The sequence below is a fragment of the Talpa occidentalis genome, unplaced genomic scaffold (assembly GCF_014898055.3).
Source record: "Talpa occidentalis isolate TD23 unplaced genomic scaffold, MPIMG_talOcc4v2.1 talOcc4.11, whole genome shotgun sequence".
Taxonomy (NCBI): domain Eukaryota; kingdom Metazoa; phylum Chordata; class Mammalia; order Eulipotyphla; family Talpidae; genus Talpa; species Talpa occidentalis.
The window spans coordinates 37675435-37686407 of record NW_023601104.1 but is presented as its reverse complement, the minus strand read 5'-3'; the positions used below and the strand labels follow the sequence as shown (position 1 = coordinate 37686407).

Genomic DNA, 10973 nt, shown 5'->3' with positions numbered 1-10973 from the left:
CTAATGAGGAGATTGAAGAAGAAATTAAAAAAATCTTTGAATTGAATGACAAGGAGGACACCACTTTCCTAAATGTTTGGGATGCAGCAAAAGCAGTTTTAAAAGGAAAATATATAGCAATAGAGGCTCACATCAAGAAACAAGAAAGAACTCAAAGAAACAACCTAATCTCGAAGCTCAAAGATCTAGAAAAAGAACAACCAAAAAAACCCAAAACCAGTAGAAGAAAAGAAATAATAAAAACCAAAGCAGAAATAAATGAAATTGAAACTAAAAAAAAATCCAAAAGATCAATGAAACCAAGAGCTGGTTCTTAAAAAAAAATCAATAAAATAGACAAACCCCTAGCCAGGCTCACAAAGGAAAAAAGGGAGAAAGCACAAATAAACAGGATCATTAATGAAAGAGGAGAAATCACAACAAACACAGCAGAAATCAAAAGAATAATCAGAAACTACTATGAACAGTTATAAGGAAACAAGTTCAACAATCTAGAGGAGATGGACAAATTCCTACAACTCTACAATCACCCAAAGCTAGAAAAAGAAGAAATAGAACACCTAAACAGACCAATTACAAGCAGCGAAATTGAAATGGTAATCAAAAACCTCCCCAAAAACAAAAGCCCAGGACCTGATGGATTTACAAATGAATTCTACCAAACGTTCAGAAATGAATTAGTGCCTATCCTTCACAAACTCTTCAAAAAAATTGAGAAGGAAGGGATAATACCAAACACGTTTTATGAAGCCAACATTACACTAATACCAAACTGAAAAAGGACAATACAAAAAAAGAAAACTACAGGCCAATCTCCCTAATGAACACTGATGCAAAAATCCTCAATAAAATTTTAGCTATCAGAATCCAACAATGTATCCATAAGATAATTCACCACGACCAAGTAGGATTCATTCCAGGAACACAAGGATGGTTCAACATCTGAAAATCAATCAACGTTATCCAACACATCAACAAAAAGAAATATAAAAACCATATGATAATATCAATAGATGCCAAGAAAGCTTTTGACAAAGTGCAACACCCCTTCATGATAAAATCCCTTGAAATTCTTGGGATACAAGGAACATACCTCAACATCATAAAGGCCATATATGACAAGCCAACAGCCAGTATCATTCTCAATTGCGAAAAGCTGAAAGCATTCCCATTAAGATCTGGAACAAGATAAGGATGTCCACTCTCACCACTGCTTTTCAATATAATACTAGAAGTCCTAGCCAGAGCAATAAGACAAGAGAAAGACATACAAGGAATCCAAATAGGAAAAGAAGAAGTCAAACCATCACTATTTGCAGATGATATGATAATATACATAGAGAACCCCAAAAACTCCACAGAAAAACTAATTCAACTCATCAATCAGTTCAGTAAAGTGACAGGATACAAAATCAACACGCAAAAGTCAGTAGCCTTCCTATACACAAACAATAAATCTGAAGAAGAAGAAAAAAAAATCCCTTTTATTATCGAAACAAAAAAATCAAATACTTGGGAAAATCTAACAAAAGAGGTATAGGACCTATACAACGAAAACTATAAAACACTGTTAAGAGAAATAGAAGAAGACACAAAGAAATGGAAAGACATCCCCTGCTCATGGATTGGAATAATTAACATTATTAAAATGGCCATCCTACCAAAAGTAATATACAGATTTAATGCTATTCCAATAAAAATTTCAATGTCATTCTTAAAATAAATAGAACATTTATTGATGAAATTCATATGGAATCACCAAAAACCCTCTCCTGAAAAAAAAAGAAGGGAATGGAGGCATCACACTCCCAGACACAAACTATACTACAAAGCGATAATCATCAGAACTGAATGGTATTGGAACAAGAACAGACACACAGACCAATGGAATTGAATAGAAAATCCAGAAATAAACCCACACATTTATGGTCAACTAATCTTTGACAAACGAGCAAAGAATATGCACTGGAGCAAAGAAAGTTTGTTCAATAAATGGTGCTGGGAAAACTGGGTCGCTACATGCAAAAGAATGAAGCTTGACCACTACCTAACACCATGCACAAAAACCAACTCAAAATGGATTAAAGAACTAGACATAAGACCTGAAACCATAAAATACATAGAAGGAAATATAGGCGAAACACTACATGATATGCACATCAAAGACATCTTTACAGACACATCACCCAAAGCAGTGACAGTGAAGGCAAAGATCAACAGCTGGGACTACATCAAATTAAAGAGCTTCTGCACAGTAAAAGAGACAATAACAAAAACAAAGAGAAACCCCACCAACTGGAGAACATTTTTGCACACAAGACTAATGATAAAGGACTGATCACAAAAATCTACAAAGAGCTGATGAGACTCAAAAAAAACAAAGAAAATAATCCAGTCAAAAAATGGGCAGAAGAGCTAAAAAGAAACTTTTATGAAGAGGAAATGCAAATGGCCAATAGGCATATGAAAAAATGTTCAACATCACTTGTAATCAGGGAAATGCAAATCAAAACTACAATGACATACCATCTCACACCAGTGAGAATGGCACATACTAAAAATACCAGCAACAACAAATGTTGGCGAGGATGTGGAGAAAAAGGAACTCTCCTGCACTGCTGATGGAAGTGCAAACTGGTCCAACCACTATGGAGAGCTATGTGGAGATTTCTGGACCTACTAAAGATAGAGCTTCCATATGATCCAGCAATTCCACTCCTAGGTATTTACCCAAAGGACACAGAAACATTAATTACAAAGAGCACCTGCACCCCTATGTATATAGCAGCACTGTTTACAATAGCTAAGCTTTGGAATCAACCCAAATGCCCAAAAATAGATGACTGGATCAAGAAGATGTGGTACATATACACCATGGAATATTACTCAGCATTCAAAAAAGATAAACACATGCAATTTGCAGCAACATGGATGGCGCTGGAAGGGATCATGCTCAGCGAAATAAGCCAGAAAGAAAAAGAAAAATACCGGATGGTCTCACTCATAGCAGGAATCTAGAAAACTTAAATAAGGGACCAGGAAAAAGAATAACTATAAGAAAGAAAATATCAAAATCAACAAACAACTGTGAACCAGAGACACTCTATGGGGGCTCGGGGGTGGGGAAAGGAGGGCTTGGGGTCAAAATAAGGGGGTTGTAATTGTAAGGGGAATATAAAAATAAAATTTAAATAATAAAAAATAAATAAAAAGATTTGTGTTCAAATTGATATACAGAGATATATCTGTATATCTGTATATTTATGATATACAGAGATTTGTTACTTCAAAAAATATTGTAAGCCAACCATATTTCCAGTTTGCTATTATAAATATATTTATAAATATCAATCTCAAATACAGTGAGTGAGAAAAGACAGGCTTGTGAATTAGAATACATAAGTAACCACACATCCTGAAAATGACTGCTACAACTTTAACCCATAACCAAAGAATAAATGAAGCACAACAAATGAGAAAGAAGCTATGAATGCAAATAGACAGACAGGACTTCAACAAATATCCCAATTTTATAGATCAGAACAGTTTGAAAACAGTGACTTATGCAAGGAAAAAAGCTACTTACATCTTTAATATTTGTGACAGGAAGTAGTGGCACAGTATTTGGAAACTGACAAGTAAAGGTTAACATGATCTTTAGTTCTATACCTTTCATCAAAAGTCCCTCTTTTTTTCTAGAGAACGTCTGTCACTGATTCTTCAGGGAGAACAAAACAGAAGACTCGTGAGAGTAAAACCATCTTCCACAGTTTCCTTCAAGATGGCGACCTCAGAAGATCCCATCTCAGCCGCTCCCACAAACACACTGAAAGTGCAGCTGCCTACCAAACAGATTCCGCGGGAAAAGAATCCTGAAAAGCACCCGAGCAACTGCTCCTCACAGGGCCAGAGAGAAGTTCCACATCTAAGCAGGTAGGAGAAGCTGGGCCCAGCCCAGCCAGGAACCCCGCCGCGCCCCCACCGCCACCCGAGCAGCAACCCACAGTCGCAAGGAACGTAGCGCTTCTCCTAGAGGAGAACCCCACATCAGGCACCCCAGCTTTTACGCCTGCATCTGAATCCCCAGCCCCCAGGATATCTAGCTAAATAGATCCAGGAGGCTCAAGTTCGCGAGACCATCAAAGTTGTAACAATTCCAGAAAAGGGCTTATAGACCTCGAGTGTCTGACTCACCTGTCTCAGTGCCTGGAACCCGGACTTAACTTTGTGTGAAGAGGCTCGGTACTTTTTGTCTGTCTTTGAGTGTTGGGTGAGGCGCAGGCCTCTGATGTGAGTGCCTTGGAAGCTGTTGGAGTGTCTCCACTGTGGAGCCTGGAGGGCGCCATCTTAACGTGCTCCTGTGCTGAGCTCTGGCTCGCTGCGTGTGTTCAGGGGAGGAGATGCTGCCTGTGTCTGGTACCCTGCTGACTGTGCTGCTGCTAGGGGATTCCCTTGGTGGATTGAGGTCTGCCACCCACAGGACTGGAAGAATCTGAGAGCTAGCTCATAGCAAGTCACCACCACAGGGCACTGCACGGGCAGAGAATGAAGAACAGTCTTTCTGAGGGGGGAAAATAAAAGGGCTTATTTGCTGGTGGGAGTTTCTGCCTGAGGGTCAGAATCGGGTTGACACACATGTAGAGGCCTGTGAATGGACTTGCTCTCCTCTCAGTGAGCATAGGCCAGTGCACACCATTCTTGTGCTTTCCCTTCACTTGACATAGCTCACTGGTATCCCTCAAACAAGTGAGCATACACTTGTCTGGGACCCCAATTTTAGTTTCTGCCACTCATGGAACACCTATAGTTACTTGATTTTAGTGGATTTGGCGTCAGGGAATGTGGCCTTCACCTAGAAACATAAACGGAAGAGCATTCTGTAAACATAGTTCTGGCTTAGCTATATTGAAACTATATGAAGTCATTGCAGTGGAATAGTGAGGCAAATACATTTTGAAATACAACAGGTATGGGAATGTTACTTTGGTCAATGTCTTTTTATTATAATGTTGATGAGGGGGTGGGGGACGATTCCCAGCTGGACCACTGTCTGTTTGAGCTTTTCATGATCACCCCCTGTCTAATGAGGTTTCGCCAGGTATTTCAGTCTCCTCCCACATTCCAAAGATGTTCCCTTTAGATTAATGGCATGTCTAAATTACTCTGGCCTCATTGAGAGTGGATGTGTTTGAGTGTGCCCTGTAAAGGAAGGATGTCCACTCCAGGTTTGTTACATTCCTTGTGCCCTGAATGGCTAGGCTAGACTAGCTACCACAGTCTTGAGCTGGACTAAGCAAGATAGAAAATGAATGAATTACTGCAAACTATTCGCTAATATTACAAGTGATGTGGGTTGTGGGTTTTGTTTTTGTTTTTGTTTTTGTTTTTTTTTTGAAGTTTGGTGATGGTTTTTGACCAGAAATATACTATAGGGTCTTAATTGTTTTTATATCTATTAGTTTATAGTAAAATTGGTTTATTTTAGTTTTTTCCTTTTAAGTCACTATTCCCAAGAACCTTAACAATGCTTTGTTATATATTTATGCATACAAGAACTGGGGTGTAGGCCAGAGGTGCAGGTAGTGAGAATATTCACTAGAGACAGTTTGGAAAACAGAAGGGGCAGATCTACTGAAATATACTGCTGAGGGGAGCAGCAGGTGAGACAGGAGAGTTTTGCATGCCACAGCCACTGGCGATAGTTTGATACCACTGAGATTTTAATTGCGGCACCACCAGGGAGGCCCCCCAAAAACAATTCTAAGGACTTTCTGTTTCTAACTATTTCTACTAAGACATATCACTGCCTCTTCCATGATTAAAAAGATCCAGTGTAATCATTGCACCACAGATAGCTAGCTAAACCCTCCGAGTTATGGTTACAAATTGGTTTCAGTCATTGGCAGGAGAAATTCAGATATGGGTGTAGACAGATCACCTTTGCTGAGGGGAACTTCATATTTGGGAGCAAATATGAAGCAGCACTGCAGTGGTTAGGAAAGAAACCAACTAGACTCCATAAAATGTATCTAATGCACTTTATAATTAAGAGCCTTCCCTAAAATGAATTTTCTGAAAATATCTTCATTGAGTATTGCATTTAATTAGCTAATCTGTAGGGCTGTTAACAACTCTCCAAGTAATCATGTCAATATGTTAATCCTGAATCATAAAAGATTACATGCAGGGCCTGCTCTGTGGCGCAGCCATTGAGCGCTGGGCTTCGAAGCTGCTGGCAGCCTTTGCAGCACCGGTTCGATCAGTTCGATCCCCGGCCACCGGCGAGGGTCCCACATGGTGCACAGACCTCTCCTGCCATGTCTGCTGCTCCCCTCAGCATTGCATTTCGTCAGTCTGCCTGCTCTGCTCCATACTCTGGCTCTGGTGAATCCTCACACCCTCCCACACTTCTGACTGTACCCAGTGCTTGTATAAATAAATAAATAAATAATCTTTTTAAAAAAGAATTGCTTAAAAAAAAAAAAGATTACATGCATTTGGACAAAATAGCTATAGGTCTATGCCTTGATTTTATAACAAAATGTATAAAGTAAACATTGAAAAGTTTAGAAATATAAAATTAGGTTTTCCGTCAATTGGCCTTGTATTTCTGACAGATTCATAGTAAGTCTAGTGTAATTTAACTTTTAAAATTGTTAGTTATTTAAAGATTTTGTGTTAGAGTTGGTAAAGTACTGGATATTCATTTGATAATTTTTCAATAAGATTGAGTCTTCAGGCATTGGCTATGGTGCGTGTGAGTGTATGTGCACTGTACATATAACATTGCAGGGTGTCTATTTGTTTCATGCTAGCAAATGGTCATTTTTCTATATTACTAAGAACATTGACTACTTTCAAGTTATAGGTGTTTGTGGCAGCAGGCTGTATGTTGTGAGCATTCATGAGCTTTGTCAGTCTACTAAGTTAATTATATATGATAATTCTCAATTACTCACCATTAAGTTGAGAAAACCCTATTCACAATCCTCTGAGCCATATTCCCCACAGGCCTCAACCTGGGGCCCATCCTTGCTAGGATTGTAAAGCCTAATGTTAGCAAGAATTCTCTAATTCTATCTAGAGAAAATCCTGAATTTTTGGATTGGCTTATAAACAGGCCCCATACACAGAGGGCAAGGAGAAACCAAACAAAAAGGCAGACTATTCTGGATTAGTAGGTACCAGCCCTATTAAGCAAGAAAACTTCTTTATGAGGCTTCTTGTGGGCAGTGATGAGATGAGCAGAGCCCTGCACCTACCTACCTGAATACTGAAAGTTTATAAAGAGACCTTTCTTGGGTCAGTCACGTACACAGTCTTGATAGTCAGGACATCTTATGCTGTTACTCCTTGCGTTGGAGTGGTGGCCAGAACATACAACCAAGAAGGTGAGGTGACTGATTACTGAAGTCCAGCTCTCTGGTCAACAAATGTTTGTGTGCCCTCAGATACCTCCTCCACCACTTTAATAGCTGCTAAAATTCCTAAACTACTTTTCTCACTCTCTGATCGCCTTGGGCTGCCTTCACAAGAATCCATTAGGTCAGTTAACCAAAAGTTTCTCTTACCCTTAACGTCTAAGTACCATCCCCAACCTGCTGCTCCTTGGCTGCATACCCCTGTTTGTTCTAATTATATTGGGAATTAAGGCCAATTCTACACTGATGTCTCTTTCATTTATCAATATAGCAGTTTTACAACTTATACTACTGTCAGGCTCTAGTTATTCAGTGATAGACTACTAACTGTGAAATAAAAAGTAGTTACATGCAATAAAAATCATAAAATGGATGATTGAAATTGTACTGGAGATAATTATAACAAAAATATGATTTAAGTACATACTTGATTGTCAAGGAATAAAAATACATATATTTTCAAGTAATGAGTCAAAATGATATATGTAAATGTTTTGTCAAACTTTCCACCTCTTGAGCTTTGATATTTTTATGTTCATTACTCTTCTATTTTCATTGAGGTAATATTTCAACACTGTGTATTATTTAGGGATATAGTTTCACAACTCTTCAGATGTGTGTTTCACAACTCTTCAGATGTATGTTTCCGAACTACACCCATCACCAATCATTGTATTCCTCCATCATCTTCTTTTCCCCTTTATTCCCCGTTCCAACCTCTCCCTCTGGTAGTCTCAATTCTACACATTTCTAAAGTTGTTTCATTTTACTTCATCTGTTCATTTTTTCTCAATACTCCACATACGAGTAGTCATCCACTGTTTATCGTCCCCTTCTTACTTTATTTCACTTAGAATAATCTCTTTCAGTTCCATCCATATTACAGAATATAGCAATCTTTAATCTTTGGTGTGGCTTAGTAGTGTTGCATTTTGTATTTATATCACATCTTTTTAATCCACTCCTCTGGCATGAGGAATTTAGGGTATTGATGTGTTTTTTAAGTTAGTTTTGTTTTATTTTTAATTTGCCACAAAATACTATATTGAAGCAAGACTATGATCTGATTTCTCTCTGTCAGATGACATGTCAAATTTATCTGGATATATTCATTCTTCTTTTGACTAAAGGTAATAAATGTTATTCTCTGCCTTCTGGGTAATCCTCCTATGTAGAGACATTTTTCAATCACAACTGTAACTTTGTGCTTATGATGACATGATATGTTTTGTTACTTTTTAATGATTAATTAACTTTGATTTAATTAACTTTTTAAATATACTTAATAGTCTTGGAAACACTACAATTCCTTCTCTTTTTATTATATATTTGCACTCTGACTAGCAGGTGGCTATGCTACAACCATTTCTTATTCTCAGACCTTTACTGATAACAATACATTTGTGATTTAATTTGTATCCATCAAATAGATATACTGAAATCCTAACCCTTCCTGACAATACCTATGAATGTGATCATATTAGGGTGCTTGCAGATAAAGACAAATTAAGATAAGGTCAAACTATAATAGGGTAGATTGGGATATAATTCCTGTTCATATGTTATCCTGTTTGGATAACATTGAGAAAGCACACCTTTTTATGTATCTCTAAAAATTACCAAATATATAAATATTATTCCTTAGGAATTTAGATTCAAGATTATTATAATCTTTGCTTTATAGATACTTTATATATAACTCCCTGGTTTCATAAGTGAAAGTCCTTCCTCCTATGAACAACAACAACCAAAAAAATAGTACCAGTGTGTCTAACAAAGCCAAGATAGAACAAATAAAACTTTCTGAGTTTGGCCATCAATAGTAAACACTAGCAATTGGCAAGGGTTCTTCACAATATTAGTGTCACTTAAGAGATCTTCCTATATTTACTAGCTGTCTGCATACTCTCTTCATTGCTGCCTTCATTTCTTGATTCCTGAATGTATAAATGAGAGGGTTAAGGACAGGAGTGATAATAGCATCAAAAATGGCCAGAAACTTATCTAGGTGTATGGAGGGAGATGGCCATGCATAGAAAAATATCAGTGGACCAAAGAACAAGACTACCACTGTGATGTGAGCTGAAAGTGTGGACAGAGCCTTGGATGAACCACCTGAAGAATGTTTTTGAACAGTGAGAATAATGACACCATAAGAAATGAGCAGTATGATGAAGGAGCCAACAGAGATAAATCCACTGTTTGCTGTGACCATAAATTCTAGTTGATCAGTGTCTGTGCAGGCAAGTTTGATGAATCGAGGAAGGTCACAGTAAAAACTGTCCAACACGTTAGGACCACAAAAGGGTAGGTTTACCACGAAAATCATTTGAATCATGGAGTGGATAAAGCCAATTGTCCATGCAGCCACTAAAAAGAAGATGCACATTCGTGGGTTCATGATGGTCAAGTAGTGGAGGGGCTTACATATGGCCACATATCTGTCAAAGGCCATGGCAATGAGCAGCACCATCTCCACACCGCCAATGACGTGGATGAAGAATATTTGAATAATGCAGCCACTAAAGGAGATGACTTTGTGTTTTCTGAATAGGTCATACAACATCCTGGGACAAGAGACACAAGAAACTCCCATGTCAATGAAGGAGAGGTTAGCCAACAGAAAGTACATGGGAGAGTGTAAGTGAGGGTCAGAAATCACAGTGAGTATAATGAGGGAGTTTCCCATCATGCTTGCTACATAAAACATAGAGGAGAACAGAAACAGGAGAAGTTGGATCTCCCAGGAATTGGTGAGTCCCAGGAACACAAACTCTGACACCGAAGAGTGATTTGCTCCTTCCATTGACTTTGTTGGTAACACTACCTAAAGACGACAATAGGTGAAAATATGAATTATGATATGATGGTTCTACCTACATAATAGAGATCAAATGTTATGAAAGCCTCTTTCCATTTCAGCATTAAAACTGACCTAGTATGCCCATGATTTCTGAAAAGAATTCACAAGGAAAAATTTGTAGCTGTCACATGGAGCTATTTCTCTACTGCCAATTTGTGTCTGCATTTAAGGTCCTCTACATCTTCCTAGGGTTGATGGCATGATGCTACTCATATTGCACAAGATAGTAAAAGTGAACTCGTGGTACAAGTTAGTAAACATGAACTCCACACCAAATATTTTGATTTTTGTTCTAATATTACCGTACCCTAATACACAGCCTTAGTCACTAATACATACCATTCTAAGCCTCAACCTTCATCTGGAGGAGAGATCAATCCTACTTTCCTGTGCAGGTCCTACCATTGGGGATATATTCATCTTCAATCTTAATTAAATAATTACTACATTCATAAAATTGTGCTTTATTATAACTAGCACTTTACTTTGTGTTACCATTAACTGAGTACAGTTCTAACTCACCAAGTAAACTGTAAGCTTCTTAAAGGCAGCAATTCTGACTTACTCAAATGTGGGTTCTCTGAAAAAAAAAAGTGCCCAAAGATGTGCAGTTCTGTGGACCGCTAACAGTTTTCATATTATGTACAAAATTGAGTGTCAGTGCTAGCAACTTCTCTAGCAATTTGATA

General features: G+C 38.0%; 1 protein-coding gene across 1 annotated transcript; it reads right to left on the bottom strand.

The window, feature by feature from the left end:
- Positions 1 to 9285: 9285 nt before the first annotated feature.
- On the bottom strand, positions 9286 to 10227 carry LOC119237958 (olfactory receptor 4F3/4F16/4F29-like). Its single transcript, XM_037501773.1, has one exon. It carries the CDS (start codon positions 10225 to 10227, stop codon positions 9286 to 9288), a length of 942 nt encoding a protein of 313 aa, XP_037357670.1.
- Positions 10228 to 10973: the final 746 nt, after the last annotated feature.